A 17,771-nucleotide genomic window follows, 5' to 3' on the forward strand; every position below is an offset into this window, starting at 1 on the left:
ACATGGAAACATTTGCTAACAATGGGAATTTGCATTCAGAGTTTACACCTTTTGCGAGCAGGAGGCCATTTGCCTGTAAGACACCCTCCTGTGTGCAAGTTTCTCTAAACTCTTAAGAACTTTATTACCTTTTAGTTTGCTTCTTTGGGAATGAGATATTTGTTCCAGTCGCACTGAGACATTTCAAATGATACCAAACATGTATAAAACTGTGTGATACTTGTTTAAACCATATAGATTTTGGGTGAATTTCAGGGGATCTCAGCATGAGAGAGAGGGACTGGGGGAAGAGGGAAAGAGATGTATTCTGTGGTGAGACTTTCGTCTCAAATGGTGATGCTAACTTCACAAGAGAGAGTTCAAATGTTCATTTCCAGAAAGGTCCTTTGTCTTCTCAGGGAGTGGTCGCTCCTCCACCAGACTGCCCGGCATTTTCTAATTTATCAAGTCTTACAGTAGTACTAGTAATAATAGAAGTAGTAATATTATATTGTAATTTAGTAGGCAGGTTAAGACTGGATTTAGATTTTTTTTAATGTACTGTAAAGTAATACCAATGCTTTATGTTTAATTAAAATAAAACAATAATCATAATATTCATAATAATTGCATGAACATTTAAATTAGTTGCAAATCAAACTGAAGGCTGATTTTGTTTTTCTAAGAGACACACATTGGACCAAAGTCTTACAAAGCATAGAGAGTGTAAAAGGCTGGAGGTCTTTCTTCACTCTCCATTATCTTCGCAGTAAAGGAGTTGTTATATTGATAAAGAATAAAACAATATTTTATTCCATGATGCGAAATACAGGGAAGGCTATATTGCCCTTTTTTATTAGCTGTATTTATACTCTTGATTAGGTGTACATACAACCACAAGACAGACAGACATATGCTGTACAGATTGATAGACTATTTGACAGCTATTAACTAAGGTGTGCTTGTTGGTGGGGACTTCAACATATACTGGCCCCAACCGTTGATATAGATCCTCCAACCCAATCTCATTCCCAAAACGTTAAAAACTGAAGGTTTCCCAATGAAATGGAGTTCCCAGTGTTGTTATAGTGATGCGGAGGGGTACATTTGACTTCTTCATTGAGACTGAAGTCGCTTGACCGCTTCAGTTTTTGACTTCTTGGGAGTGAGAATGGGTTGATTTATTGGATATCAATTTTACTATATTTGTGAATGTCATTTTGCAATTGCCAAGCAGTAAGAAGTAACAATTTACAATCTAAATATTCTTCTCTCCTATATACGGTATTTGTTCAGGTGTTCATTCATGATTGTGTTAAATTACATGGTAACACTTTACAATAAGGTTCATTAGTTAATGTATTAACTAACATGAACTAACCATGAGCAATACATTTGTTACTGTATTTGTTAATCTTTGTTAACGTTAGTTAATAGAAATACAGCTGTTCATTGTTAGTAGTTCACAGTGCATGAACTAATGTGCACAAGATTTTTGTAAAGTATTAGTAAATGTGGAAATTAACATTAACAAAGATGAATAAATGCTGTATACGTGCAATTCATTATTAGTTCATGTTAACTAATGTAGTTAACTAATGTTAACTAATGAACCTTATTGTAAAGTGTTACCAATTACATTAATGGTCATAATAAATTTAGTCCTAAAGAAATATTGAGAATAACCCAGCTACATTTTGTGTTTTCACAACCCAGCCAGTGTGGTGAAACTGCATAGGCTAACTGATGAAGGGTGCCTTTTGTGCCTTTGATTTGCATGTGGATTGTATTGACTTCCTGCAGTTCTTCTGCATTCATGCGAGATCACTACCAAACAAAAAAGTATCTTAAGGTGAATTCAGATAAATTGAGATGTCAGGTAAAATGCAGCACATATCTACAGGATTAAAAAATATCCTATCCTGACAAACCACAAAGAAACAAGTTTTCTAATTGGCCAGTCTTTGGATGTATATAAATAGTCTTACCAAAGATCCACTTGATCTTTACTTTCCATTGCAAACAAGCGTGGATTTGTTTAAACTCAAGGATGAGGGATGATGCAAATTCATATACAAATACAGGCCATATGATATTTCTCTGAAATACCCTGAAAGAAAAGAAAGTGAAAGTGACATGTGACATGTGAAGGCCAAGTATGGTCCCATACTTGATTTCTGTGAATGTGCGAGACTTCCGATTTATTATTTATTTATATTTGCACTCCTTTGTTATGCGCTTTTATTAGGCTATAGCCGCTCATGACACTGATAATGCAAAGAGGGTACGCCTAAAACATGTTCTGGCCACCCCATAGGCCTACAATTTTTCTGGAGGCATTGTTCCCTTTTTATACATTGTTACCACAGTTATTACTACATGATGGTGATTACTGATTATTTTGGATATTAAAACAAACACAGTGTTGGGGACAACGGCTGACGCCAGCTACTGTAGATGTGACTGAGGCTGCAGGGGTCTGACACTTCATTAGTGATCTGCAATCTTGATGCATTAGCGAGAAAAGATTTTATAGGAATTTTTATTCTAAAAACATTTTATGCCATACATAGTCTCATTTTAGCCATTTCTCCATATTAAACATTTTAATATATAGGTTGCAAAAAGTATTTAATAAAAGGATGCCAATAATTGTAGTCAGAGTTTTGGAGAAAAAAAAATCATAATGTCATTTTCTCGCCACTTTCAATCCTTTTTCTTCAGTGAAAGGTTAGATTTTTGCAGGTTTTTTTAAATGAAAGATCAAAAAGATAAACAACACAGATTTATTTTTACAGCCATGCATATTTGATCATATTACCAGGTGCCAATAATTCTGACCACAACTATAAAGGAGCCACCGAAATCAGGATACTTTTAAAAACCATTGCTCACCAAGAAAAACACAATCTTATCTGTCCACGAACATTTGCATTTTTTGCATTTATTGTCCTAATGTGTATTGACTATAGGGATCTAATGACATTCAGCATAAAAATCACTTTCATAGCACTGCATTCAAAACTTTTTGAAAAGTATTTTCAGTTATTTTATTTGATGGTTAACCCGCTTCGTATTATTAGGGTCAGTACTGTAAATCAAAAGTTTCATATAACCTTTTTTATTATTATTATGTAAATTACATTTCTAGAACTTGTTTTTAAAAGATTTCTCCTTTTTACCATCTTAGTCCACCTTAATCATTGACCCATAACCAAAAAACACACAACCAATGTTTAAAACAATTGTTGTAAAGCGATTGAACAATTAAAAGAAAGTTTTAAATATAAGTGCAGAAACAATGAATCATGTTCTTGTTGCATGATATCTTTGATAAAATTTAGTTTACTACATAGTTTGCTTCAAAACTTAATCAAAAATCCATGTTCAATGTGATGTCAATCAACATAAAACATACTGATGCTCCAGCACAGACAATTAACATACAACTCATTTGTCTGAACAAATAAAAGACATGCTGTGACGCTTCTGTACATATGAAATAACACATTTGAAATTAGTGTGCTCATGGAATTAATAAGCATGAAGATCTATATAATTACACATACACTGTAGTACATAGTTTTTTTTTTACAACAGTTTAACACTACACTGTAAAACATTATATGATCAATAAGTTATGACATGTCTTTACATTACTTTAACACATCAAAATAAGTTAAGCAATTCTCAACTTTTGTAATAAGTTTCAAGATTCAACTAATTTTTTAAGTCAGTTTAATTTAGGATGAAAATTACTTAAACATCCAAATTTATTGTACCTAATTTAAGGTAGTTTTTTTTTTTTTTTTGACAGTGTATTCATAAAAGAAAGGCTTAGTAATAATAAAGATGTAGGGACCCAACTCCAAAAAGTGGTGTTAGGTAGTTTGGGTGGAATGAGGTCCTGAGACACAAAAAGCCAAAGGTATGCCTTTAGAGATAACATGAATAATTTATTTATACTTCTAATTTTTAGAGTTTAACAGTTTGCTTCCATGATGATTGTCAGTTAAACATTTGTTTTTTCTTTTTTTTCTTTTTTTTACCTTTTACTTAAAGATACATAATTGCATATTATGACTGGGTAAAACACTGCCTCTGGTCTTGAGTGTTTTTTTGTTCCGGTGGCTCTCGTGAGAATGATTCACGGTGACTCATGACACCGCACACCTTCTCTTCTCTGTGACTATCTATCCATAAACAGAGTTTCTGTGGCTCAGTGAGGAACAGATGCCATCTAGAGGAGATAAACAGACCTGATGTGCACTGAATGTCAACATTTTTTGAATTGTAAAATGATTTTTTTTTTTAAGGTATAAATATATAACATGTTAATCGCTGAAATGAATCTGCTCCCTCAAATAATAAAAATATCGATTTCATTCTTAACAAAATTATGAGAATTATTTAAATTCCCCAAAAAATTAAATATACGTTGCTACACATAATTTTTATAATTTTTTTTAAATTAACAGTAGCTGAGTTTCCTAAACTAGTTCTCATATATTGTAACTGGCTCCAGATCATCTTCAAATAACTGAAATGTACACTCTAAAAAAACAGACACTAATGTTTGAAAGGCATTATTATTTATTTCTGTAGCTAATTTTTCTGTAGAAAAATGGCTGACAAAAGTTCTTCACAGAAGAAGCTGACCACTTCACAAAAATGAAATATTCAAATTACAAAGAAACAACATACCTACATACCATGTAAAACAAAGAAACAAACAAAATATGTAAACTGATTGTTCTGTTTTGGCAAAATGTATTTGCATCTGAAAATCTAAAATGAACAGAAAACATCAGAAACGAGAGAGAGAAACAGAAACAAAACATTTCTCATTCACACAGAATATGGATTTAGATTCTGGAACTTAAAAACGGGGCAAAATTGCTTCACTATTAGAACTGAATTGCAAGTTAAAAATATTAATTTTAAACAATTATTTAAAAAACAAAGTAACAAAAAGGTGAAAAATTATTTAAATAGAAACATTTTCTGTTGTTCTTATTTTGGGATATTTTTCTTGATCTCTTTAAATACCAATTTTTTTTATCCTGAATACAAGCATCTAAAGAATAGTCTTTCTTGTTTTCCTGCTAAAACTAATAATTCACTGTTCGAATGAAAAGTCTAGTAAATAAAACATCTTAAAAAAAACCTCTCCCCCCTAAAAAACTGATACAAATATTTAGACAAAAATTAAACAATACTCAGCATACTGTTTACTCTATAATCAATGCATTATTTCAGACTAACTGAAAAAAAAAATTTGCATATTCCCTCATTAAGTTCAAAATGAACACTTTCATTATACATAATTCACATACCCACAAATAATTATGTGAGCGGGGGCGAAAGGAAGAAGGAAAATGATCCGATTAAGTGCCAAATGAAACATCCAACTGCTTTCACGCTTACAGAGAGTTAAGAAACATGCAGACCAATCAGAAGAGTCCATACTTGGACGTGATTTACCATACACATCCAACAAAAGAAGAACAGGAAGTAGTTCTTTAGTTTCCTGTGTTTTCCACGCGTCACTCAGGCAGCATATACAGATGTGAGAATGAATCGCACACGATTCCGAACGTAAATTCAAGATACAAAAAAATCCAGGATATTCCAGGCAATTCCAGAGTTCTGCCAGGTTGCATAAAGTCAATACAGCAAAATAATTTTAAATGCTGTGGTCTGGCTTTGGCTTCAATGGTTTTTCTTTTTTATAAGAGAAAAAAAAAAAAAAGTACAAAAATATTTTTTTCCCCAACTATTGATCATTGGATCTGTTAGTGATCGCACATACGAATGATCACTCTGTCCCTGATCTTTCAGTCAGTAGTACAAACAGCAGGACCGGGGAGCTTCATCCTCCTCCTCCTCTTTGGCTCAGTTTGTTGTACAGTAGGACAGAGGAGAGGGGGAGAGCAGAGGCTTGTAAAGGAATGTCTGACTCTTAAAGACAGATGGATTAAAAGAAAACGAACAGTAAGATAAGCTCTTTGAAGGTAGATTAGTGTCGCTCTGTTCCAGAGTGAACTTTTATCAGAGCGGACAGCAGTAAAGGACCACTGTGAGAGGACGGAGAGACTGCCAGAAAGGAAACAGAGGGATGGAGATTAATAGCGTGACAAAAATGACAGAGCAAGGGAGTATGAGAAAGAGAGAGAGAGTCTGTGTGTGTGTGTGTGTGTGTGTGTAATCCACAGATGTAGAACACGCATTTACTGTAATGCAAACTGCCGCAACAGAGCATTTGTTTTTAGGTTTTATGCTTTAAGAAGATATTAGAGGAAATAAGGCAAGAAGAGGGGGATGAGGAGGAGAGAAAGTCGTCCGATTGTCACAGGATGGACAGAACTGCTGTGTGATGGCTTCTCTGTGGCTATAATAATCAAAAAAGTAAACAGACAAACAAATAAATATTAATATATACATGCATAAATAAACATAAAAACACATATGTTTGCACAAATATTTGGGATGCGTGGTGTATCAGCACCAAATCCCCCATCTAAGATTTTGTAAACCCATCTGTATCGACCCATGTTGTATTTTTAGCCTATTTTAGCATCCACATCATCATCTTCTTGCACAGGGGTGAGGAACATCTGGTCCCTTTTATGGCTCCTAACACCATTCCAGAATGCAGTTTTAGATGTATAAAAACAACGCTGACTTGGTTTATGGTAATAATATATATATATATATATATATATATATATATATATATATATATATATATATATATATATATATATATATATATATATATATATATATATATATATATATATATATATATATATATATATATATTTACTCACAAAACAATACAATTACATTTTTCAAATTATAATTGGATATATATTTTTTCCTGGTGTGAGATGACCACAAAAAGCTGTTAATTTATCTCACATTTGAAATGCCAATAAATAAATGGTGGATGAGTTTTTCTAAATCAAACTTGAAATGGCTTGAAAAAATACAGTTTATTTTTATTTCTGTGTGTTTTTTTTAGTGAGCATTCACAATCAGCTTGGTGAAATTAAAAGGAACATCTTCGTGTCTTTGACCAGTGTTTACCGAGCTTGATAACTGATGAAAAAAAGTTATTAAAAAGAACAGCTGAACTGAACAGTTAACAAATAAAATATATTGTTTAAATTGTTACTCCCTTCAGTTATTTATTTGGAATAAATGTACAAATTCTTAAACACACTAACAATGAGAGTTATACTTGGTTTTAATTAATACTAATATTATTTACATTGTTAAATGTAAAAATACAAAATAGAATTGTATTTGCTTTCTTTTTTTCATGCTATTATTATGTTATGTAAAGTAATGTTTATTTAACCAGGAAAATGACTGAATGAATAAGTGTAACTGGGACATAAATATATTTAGTGGCGTGCAGTGGTGTTCTGAAATAAATAATAATTATAGCTACATAAATACATACATGTATATATACAGTGTATATATGTGTGTGTGTGTGTTTGTGTGTATTTATATGTATATCTAATACACAAAAATATAATTTAATGTGTGTGTGTGTGTCTGTGTGTATATTATTATAAATAAAATGTGTATAATATATATATATATATTGTGTAATTTTTGTATTATACAATGACCAAGGGACTTGAGTAGGTGGCAATAAACACTAACCTTCTTGTCTTGATGATCCAGCTGTTGCTAGAGAATAAAAAGAGAGGGATAGAGAAAGCGAGAGAGAGAGAGAGACATGTGAGGTGTTAGCACTTTCTAATTTTTTTTTTTTTTTTGAAGAACTACAACTTGGAACATCATTCTTGAAAACAAATGAGGAGAAAACTGAACATAGAGACACATTTACCATTACTCAGGCAGAAACATACTGAAAAATTACTAACGGCTGCGCAACCCAAAATACATCCTCAATGCAAATTCTCTTAAAGGTCGCACACAGAAAGGTAGTGGAAAAAAATGGAGGTGGAAGGAGATGAAAGATTCTGCAAGAAACAAAAAAGAGGACTGGAAGGATGAACAAGAGAAAGAACCGTGAAAATGGAAAGATTTAGAGGGGGAAAAGGAGCAAGAGATACAAGACTGAACAGAGAAGGGCCACAAAAGCAACAAAGATAGAGTGATGGAGCGAAACACAGGAGAAGACAGTGAAGAGAAAAGACGAGAGGAGGAAGTGTGAGAAAAGCAGAGGGAGAGCGCACAGGGAAGGCGAGAGCCTGAAAGAAGGTCAGACGGCAAAAGGAAAGAGACGAAAGTGGGAAGGAGGGAGGGAGTTTGTGTCTGAGTGTCACTCTCTCAACAGGGGGTCAGACTGAGAAACATAATGGAGAAAAGATGAATGGAGAGAGAGAGAGAGAGAGAGAGAGAAAGAGAGAGAGAGAGAGAGAGAGGCTATATAGACTATATAGGCTAAAACTATAGAGCTAGTAGTAGACATAATATTAACAATTTTCAAAACAAACAACAACATTTCAGGTTTAAACTCATGTGATTCTGTGACTGTGACGTTAACATTTCAGTTTTTAAAGTTTTTTAAACCAGCTTTTTGTCTCCACTAGTTTGTTTAAAATGGACAAATGATAATAATGAAAAAGGATTAAAAAGTACAATTATTCCATACTCGTTCGATTAATCTGGTCATACAAACTGCATGTATAACAATATAAAACAATCAAGGTAACACACGTTAAAGTTATTTTAACTTTACCCCTCAACACTTGACCAAACAGAGATAAATTCCTAATGAAACACTTCATTTGAATATATCTTCCTCTGATAAAGACAGTCATAAAATTAGACAAAAGATAAATAAAAAGGAAACGGCCCCTAACATCAAAACATAAGACACAAGTCACAGTAAATTATAAGTAAAAAATCTAATGTATATATCATGTAACATGTTCTTTGTATACAATTCTCCCACATGAATATTTCCATGTCAAATCTTAGAATACTGGAAAGCATGACAAATTATTTTCAAATTAAGTTTAGGATTCATCACTTTTTTTGACAATTTTATATATTTATTTATTTATTTTTTGACAAAAACACATTAAACAGTGCAAATTGATTTAGAAAAACCAAGTGGAATCTCAATTAAACCATATATGACAACATACAAACAATGTAAACTTATTTAATGAAATTATTAAAACGTATGTATATCATATTAAGTATATTAAAAAAAGAACAAATACAAAATATGCGTTCATTTATAAGGTAATGGTACATTTAAGAATATAATAAAACAATACCATAATCAGGCATTAAATAAAACTAAGATGAATAAGAAATTATATTTATGAACATTTTCTTATATTTTATGATTACCATTATAAGGAATATAAGTGTACATAAAATAGCTGTATGCCAGTATGCATGTCATTTTAAGAGGAACCTAACATTTTAACTAGAAAGAGAAAAAAATAAAAGATAATTATAGTGACAACAATTTCAAACTATTTATTCTTCTACTTTGCTTCAACAAAATGGCAGTTTTTTGTTTTCAAGCACAAAATGGCTGCAGTTACGCTTTCCTTGCATAAAACATGGATGCCATGACATGATACAGAGAACGACAAGGAAAAGGATGCGAGAGATGGAAAACAGACGAGAGGGAAAAGAAGGCTTCCCTGCTTCATTCATTTCTTCAATTTTACATGTTCTGGCAAAACGGAAAAATACGGCTAACATTCCGAAAATGTCACCGTATTTTTTCTTGTTTATATTTTCCGAACAAGCGGTCACTGGAGGGAAAAACTACACTTGTGTAAAGGCACCGAATTAATGTGTTTTTTCTCCTCTTTGCGCTTTGGAAAAACGCTCTGGTGAATGACAAAACTAACAAGGCGAGAGAGGTGAATAAAAGGGGGAGGACGAGGTATCCACTGAGGTGGGCAGTGCAAAACGGACAGAGTTTCGGCTTTTTAAAACAATTAAAAAGATTGAGAAACGGACAGAAACTGGAAAAGGAAATGGTGTGCTCACAGCAGGACCGAGCGAGTTAAAAAGAGTCGAAAAAAGACAGGGATCAATTAGAGAGAAAGTAGAACTGACTGAAATGGTTTTTCACAGCGGGGGACAGAAGGACCGAGTAAGAATGAGGGAGAGGAGGGGAGAAAAAAACAACAGCAGAATTAATGTTTTGACAAGTTGCCCCGAGTAAGAGCAAGGAGCGGAGCAAAGTGAATAGGATGAAAGACGAGGGCATCCAGGAGCTGTTTTCCACCAGACGCCGCTCCATCAAGACAGAACATTGACGAGTTTGTTGTTTTGGTTGCACTTTTAGGATTTCAGTGCGGTGTCTTGCCACCAAAATCCAGGTTTAAACATCATAAGCTATATTTTATGAGTATTGATATTCGAGTGAGGGGATGGATTTAACTGCGACACAGTGGCAGCTATTGGGGATCCTTCGAGCATGAGACTGCGCTGCTGTTGTTCTGGGGGAAACATTTCACTGTTACACTCTATGAACAGCAGAATCAGTCATGGTCTATAATGAGCGCTACATTCAGTTATTGTCAATCTACACAGTTCAATACATTGCAAGCTTTGCTAACCAACCTTCCAAAAGACAGCAGACATCTGTAGTTGTGACACGACTCTCTCTGGTATTACTGATCTCTGTGCTGTTCTTAGCTTGTTCTGTTTCCCCACGAGCCTGGTCATTAAGGCTCAAATGACCTAGCGAAACGAGCTCTACTTAATGAAACTTTAAACACAGCTTGCTGCTGGTGCCGCGTGACTGAGGTTTAGCTGCTGTAGTGTTGTTTTCACGGCTCTGGTTCTGAGGCTAACGCTCCTGGGTCTGACAGGACCCTCTGTCGGGCAAGGACTGTCAGATAAAAGACCTGCCACAGGAAGGAACCAAAGTCGGTTCGTGGCACTACCAGGAGGAACAAACACCAGCTGTGCAAAACATGCCCTGGTGCAAAGTCCCGTCAAACACTTCTCCTTTCATTCGTCTTTACATGCAAATGATCAGAGGAAAACAGTGCAGGGGAAAATGTTGTAAAGGTGTGCAAGAAGGTATGCGGAAAAGACAGAGGGGCTGAAAGTGAAAAAGTGGTGGAGAATGCGGAGATAACCGAAAGCAAATGAGGATAATAAGTGCGGTTGTTAATTTTAAAGGTTAATTTGGTAACACTTTACAATAAGGTTCATTAACTAACATGAACTAACCATAAGCAATCCATTTGTACTGTATTTGTTCATCTTGGTTAACGTTAGATAATAAAAATACAGCTGTTCATTGTTCATGTTAGTTCAGAGTGCATTAACTAATGTTAACAAGACTGTAATAAAGTATTCGTAAATGTTGAAATTAACATTAATAAAGATTAATAAATGCTGTATACGTGCAATTCATTATTAGTTCATGCTAACTAATGTAGTTGACTAATGTTAAGTAACAGACCTTATTGTAAAGTGTTACCGTTCATTTTAGGCTTACAGAAAAGAAAGCTTACAGTCCAGCTGATGTCAGGAAGGGTTGACAGAAAAAAAATGGCAAATAACATACACACAAAATTGCTGAATTTAAAACACTTATTTTAGACAACAGATAAAATGGCTGATGCAGATGAGCAGAATTTATACATTGTAAAAAAAAAAAAAAAAAAAAATCTAACAAAACAATTTTTAAAGACTAAAACAAGTAGTTACAAGTGAATACATGAAGATATGAAATATGCTGTAGGATAAAAAGCAAACTGCTTGTAATGATAAGAGCAACCCAAAATTAATTTATGCAGAAATTATAATAATACATATTTTATCACATATCCTTATTGAACATACTCAAAATCACTAGAAAACAGAAAATTAGCATTTTCCACTGACACAAGAATGAATACTTATGTTAATTGGCCAGTCAATCACAGTTAATAAACAAAATGCTTAAGAATTGTCGAATATATTTGTATATAAATAGATGTGTCTATAATTATTCAGGAAGATGATGCAAGGGACAGATGGAATAGAAGATGAGCAGAATTCCAGAAATGGACGGTTTGAAGAGAGACGAAACTCAGTGAATGTGTAGTGGATAAGACTCTGATTAGTTTTGCTCTGGTAACGACAGATCATAAAAATGAGGAAGGGGAGGAAAAGACTAAAAGAAACAGAGTGGGGAAGATTAGTGCCACTCCAGGAAAGGCTACACACTAGGAGGAGAAAGAAAAAAGGAGGGAGGGAGAAAGCAGGGATGCTACAGTTTAGTCTGGATTAGTTTCGGTCAGAGAACAGAAAAAGAGGGAAATAGATAGAGAGAAAGGGAAAGAGAGAGGGATAAAAGAGATGGAGCATCTGAAGCGGGAGCATGAGAGGAGGAAAATGTGCAAAGACGAGGAAGAAAAGTCGTCATTCCACGCATTCATTAGAGCATCTTCCATGGATAAAGTAAATGTTAGTCATTTTTCAGTCAAATATTTTGCCGCCTCAAAACAACAAAAAACTCCATTATCTCTTATCAAATATTTGCTCCTGAAATAAACACACGCACCTCAGATCATTCTCCGCTACAGATATTTCTCATACAAATATTTCAAATCAATTGCACAAGCATTTTCTGCCCCAACTGCAAACTAGATATTTCTCATTGAAGATTATACAACACTCAGAATTTAGCAAAGCATCTCCTTAAAGACTTCAAGAATTTGATTTCACAACAGAGTTTCTGTTTGATTTACTTTTCGTGGAACAAATGCAATGGTTACCCACTTAACTGAGCAACTGAGACATTTAAATACAGTGCCATTGATCTCCAGTCAAACTTACCTGTAAGAAACATAAAACATTTTTCACAGCTGAATTGGACAAATAGTTCCATGAAAAGTTTGAGAAACTGTGAGAGGCCAGAAGGCAGGTTTGGGGCCGGGGCAAGACTTGGATATTGTTAGACAGCTTCTGAGTGTGTGTGCGTGTGTGCATGTGTGTGAAGCAGGAGGTGGAATTGGGTCGGACGGCTTACGGACTGGACTGCCATTCCCACTCTTACTGGGCGGCATTCCCTGCTGATCCCGCATCAGCCAAGCCGAGCGGAAGGTCAACATAACTGCAGGGGTCTGAGAGCCAGCCTTGCTCCACGCACAGGACACGCACACACACACAGTAACACGCACATAAGCTTTAATACATAATGTTATAACAAAAGGAAATATATATACACGTTTCCTTTTTCCTTCATGTGTGTGTTTATGTATATTATACACATATTTGTTGAGTTGTGTTTACATAATATGTGTGTGTATATATATATATATTATTATCATCATCATCATTATATTTATATCAATTATTTAGTAGTCTTTTAATTATTTAGTTTAGTATACACCACACACACGGACACACAATGTATATAGATATATGCAGTATATGTACAGTATATACACACACAATATGTACAGTTTATATACACACACAATATGTACAGTATATACAGACACACAGCGATTAACAGCACTAATATATTAGACCGTTTAATAAAATGTCAAATGAAATTTATAATGAATTTTAGAATTAAACTTTAAATAGATTTTGTTGCAGTATTTAAACTTACAATCTGAAAGAATAAACGTACAAATTCCTATTTAAAAATACATTATAATTTATATATATTTACACACACACACAATATGTAAACATTTAACATACATATTTTAATTTAAATTATAATTATTTAAATAATAAATATATTAAAAAAAAATATCTACAAAATATTAGAATTTCAAAAACGTTTTATTTTATTATAATAAATGTTTACTATCATTTAAATTTGTTATTATTGTTTATTATTACTACATAGTGTTTTTGCACATAACTATAACTATATATATATATATATACATATATATATATATATATATATATATATATATATATATATATATATGACAAATCTATACATATTTTTACGTTTATACATAAATAAATACACACACACACACACACACATATACATATATATATATATATATATATATATGTGTGTGTGTGTTTATTTATGTATAAACGTAAATATATGTACAAATTTGTCATTGTAAAATAAATGTATTATTTCCCAACAACAGAAGGCGACTGCAGTTTACAGCAAGACAATTACTACACAATTCTTTAACATTAATTTTACTATTTTATTCTGCACTTTAAACATTGTGGCTGAGAAAGAAAGAATAAATTGGAATGATGAGCAGGGAAAGGGAGAACGCATTAGCAGAAGAGACAAATCTGCAGAAGGTATAGGCAGGGAGAAGGAGGGAAAGCGAGAGAGCGGTTGCGTGCAGAGAGAGGGGCATGTCTGATTGCGTGAGAGGGTGTGTGTGGGGGGGTGACATGCTTTTTCTTCCCAAGGAAAAAAAGTGTGGACAAAAAACAACAACTAGGGGGTGAAGAGAGGACTGTACTTACTTGGTGGACAGCACACAGTGACTCGTAGTTTCATACAGGGGAGGGGGGGTCCATCGTCTGAGGATAGTGCTGGAGGAAAGAGAGACAGAGTAAAACAGGAGACTGATGTCTTTGACACTGGGAAAGAGAAATCTAAATTTGTTGCCACCAAATCGATGCTTTAGACTGCTTGCGCAAAACACAAATACACACATAACCCTGGGCCATAAAAAGACTGCTTGACTCCGATGGAATGGCTAATCCATTAGAGCAAGCAGGAGCTGTAACGGGCTTGTTAATGCTGAGCTCGGCAGGACCGAATGCGAGCCGTTCCACAAATGATGGACACTCTGATGCAGTCAGATGGGCTCGGTGCAAACATTCACACTTCATAAACTTACATGATTACACCGTTACAACATTATTTACACACCTGGAGGTCATATTTGCTTTCAGCTCATCTCGTAAGTGTGATCCAAGCATGACTGCATATTTTCGTTTTGAGCAAAATTCCACAACATCGTTGCATCAAACCGTTTAAATGCAGGCTAACATTTCCTCAGTGGAAAAAAAAAAAGTTGCTGTTCTGAATATGAAATATTCTGGATGTTGTTGATAATGTGTAATTTCCATCACGCTACACTATTGCTTTGTTCTTGACTGCTAACTAAAGGTTCTCGGAGTCTGTTTTTAAGGCCTTTTAGGAAGTCGGTTCCTAGCATATAATGTTTTTCAAGCTACTCATTTAAAGTAGCTCAACTGCAGTCACAGAAGCTTTTTGAAAAAGTAGTTCAAAATGCAGTATGCGCCAACACTGAATCTGAAAAAAGGGCCTCAAAGTTTTATGATTGAATATTGATGTCATTTGATGTCAATTTTTTCATCAAGTCGAGCTGAACCTGCTGACAGATCAGAAGAGGCCTAATTTTAGTCGTTACACAATTTTGACAAAATGAGTTAGGCTACTGCATTTTGACTATATTTAAGATATTATTTTATCATCTTTTTTTAAACAGCGGTATGAATCTGACAAAAAAATATTCAGGATTCCAATTAGGGCGGCAGCATTTCAATCGCATTTGAACAGATCCGTTTCCTCTAAATATCACCAACAACTCTACAAAAACTATAATAGTCATTATACTTGAAAACATAGTGATGAACAGCCCTTTAAATAAAATACTTAATTTTTTTGTAAAATGATTGTATAATATTATATATTGTCTAAAATATATATAAAAATAAAGAAAATAACATATCTTAATTGATTGGTACATATTTATAATGCATCAAATATGGCAATGATCAAAAACCATATCCATGTCAAATAAAACAGCTTTTATTAGGCTACTGGTGTGCTTTTATCTCATGAGTGCATATCATCTTAATGTATTTGGCAAGAATATAACCAATTTTTACCAAAAAGGAAGAAAAGATAACACACTGCAGCTTGAAAAATTCTGACTTTTACTACTAGAGCATGCTATGTAAATGAAGGGTAAGTCTAACTTGTACACACAGACAGAATTCATGTACATGAACGTGTACACATACACACAAATGAACACTCTGAAACACAGCGTGTGTATGCTACTATAATGCCATGCATACCTCATTAGCATCAGGCCATGTTATAACAGCTATAAAGCTATGAATCTCTTCCCAGAATCTGAGCAGCAAGTCTGAGGTAGACGCTTAAATTCAGGCTTGAGTGGGTCTGCCGTTTTAAAGAGCGTCTCTGGCTCCACATTTAATCATAACCATAAATCCATAACAGCCATTTCAGTAACACACACCACAGCAGCGGCCATTTTCATCTCGTAGAAAGGCTTTTAACTGAACGTCTAACAACAGCAGATACATCCATTTAGCATGCGCAGTAATTTCACATTGACAATAATGAGAACGGCTGACTCCAGCGGGGCTGTATGCGTGAGAGTGTGTAGAGTGTGTTTTGGTTTTCTGAACCCCATATGCATTTGTGCAGTACCTTATGGGTATGTGTTCATGGCATCAGAATTCTGGATTTCAAAGCAAAAGTCTGAGACCATTAGCGAAAGGGCTACTCTTTTTCTTATTTAAAGGGGTCATGACATGGTTTTTTTTATTTTATTATTATGTTCCCTTAGGTGCAATTATAGTATTACTATAGTTTTTTTTACAAAAAACTTTTAAAATGTAGTGATTTATGACCTTTTCCCACCCTGTTTCTCATCCTCTGATTCAAACAGTCTGTTTTGGGGGTGTTTCCCCTTTAAGAGTTCAGTGTTAACGCCCACTGTTATGATTGGCTAACGTCAGTGCCTATGCATCAATTATTAACGCCCCCAGCCAGAACCTGTGCGGATTCGGCGTAACTGTTTAATAGCGGCTGATGCATGCGAAGCGATGGCTCTTGCAATGATAAAACCTTATTATGTTTGAGCCAGAATCAGAGGAAAATGAACCATCACCACAACAACGAAGACTGGATCAGCCCGTGTCCACATGGAAAGTGAAACTATTTTGAATTAATAAAAAAAAATTAACCCGAGACACTTGAAAACGGATTATTGTTGCATAATTATCCTATAGCTTCATTTGCTAACAGTTTAACATTATTTAACTAATTCCAATGAAATGATAGGGTGTACCACGGACAAAAATGCATGCACAGACAGGCCATCTTTGAAGATGCAGCATTGATAAAGGCAACATTTTTAATTTTCTATCACATGTAGGCCTACTAGAAAGGCGACATATTTTCAAGATTCTCTTATACAAATGTGTTTATATTAGCCATGGTAAAAAGTAAGTTTGCGTCGTCGTTATCGAGCCCAGAATAGTCGGCACGGACTTATCTTTGAGCAACAGTTTTCTGGCAAAGCCAAGCATCATATTGGGATTTTTTCCTCAAAACAGTCATCCTTAAATGTACACTGCCGTGACTGGGACGTCCGCAAAAAATAAAGTGCATCCATTTTTCCCTGACGACTGGATCTTTCAGCGTATTTAAAAAGTAGTTTAAAGTTTTAAATACATTACTTACAGTTTGCGTCGTCGTTGTTGAGCCCAGAATAGACGGGACGGACTTATCTTTGAGCAACAGTTTTCTGGCAAAGCTCAAAACAGTCATCCTTAAAATGTATAGAACAAACGCTTAAACTAACACTGCCGTGACTGGGACGTCCGCAAAAAATAAAGTGCATCCATTTTCCCCTGACGACTGGATCTTTCGCAGCGTATTCAAAGATGTAGTTTGTCCACAGCCAGGAACAGCACATCTGCGGCGTCGTAATCTCCCTGTACACAGAGTAGACCCACTCGCTGTCCGTCGACTGAACACTTGTGAGGCGCGCGCCGCGCGGGCGCGACAACGATACGAAGTGAGCGTAGTTGTCTTGCGC

General features: G+C 34.6%; 1 protein-coding gene across 1 annotated transcript in view; it reads right to left on the minus strand.

Moving 5' to 3' along the window:
* Positions 1-4,554: 4,554 nt before the first annotated feature.
* Positions 4,555-17,771, minus strand: part of efna4 (ephrin A4) — a 53,487-nt gene continuing 40,270 nt past the window's right edge. Inside the window, exons 3-5 of the mRNA XM_079627037.1 lie at positions 14,407-14,475; positions 7,660-7,686; positions 4,555-6,370 (exon numbers count right to left, since the gene is read on the minus strand). Coding sequence (XP_079483163.1) covers positions 6,273-6,370; positions 7,660-7,686; positions 14,407-14,475 — 194 coding nt within the window. The 3' untranslated portion in view covers positions 4,555-6,272. The remainder of the gene's footprint in view (positions 6,371-7,659; positions 7,687-14,406; positions 14,476-17,771) is intronic.

Source organism: Phoxinus phoxinus (assembly GCF_949152265.1).
Source record: "Phoxinus phoxinus genome assembly, chromosome: 10".
NCBI lineage: Eukaryota > Metazoa > Chordata > Actinopteri > Cypriniformes > Leuciscidae > Phoxinus > Phoxinus phoxinus.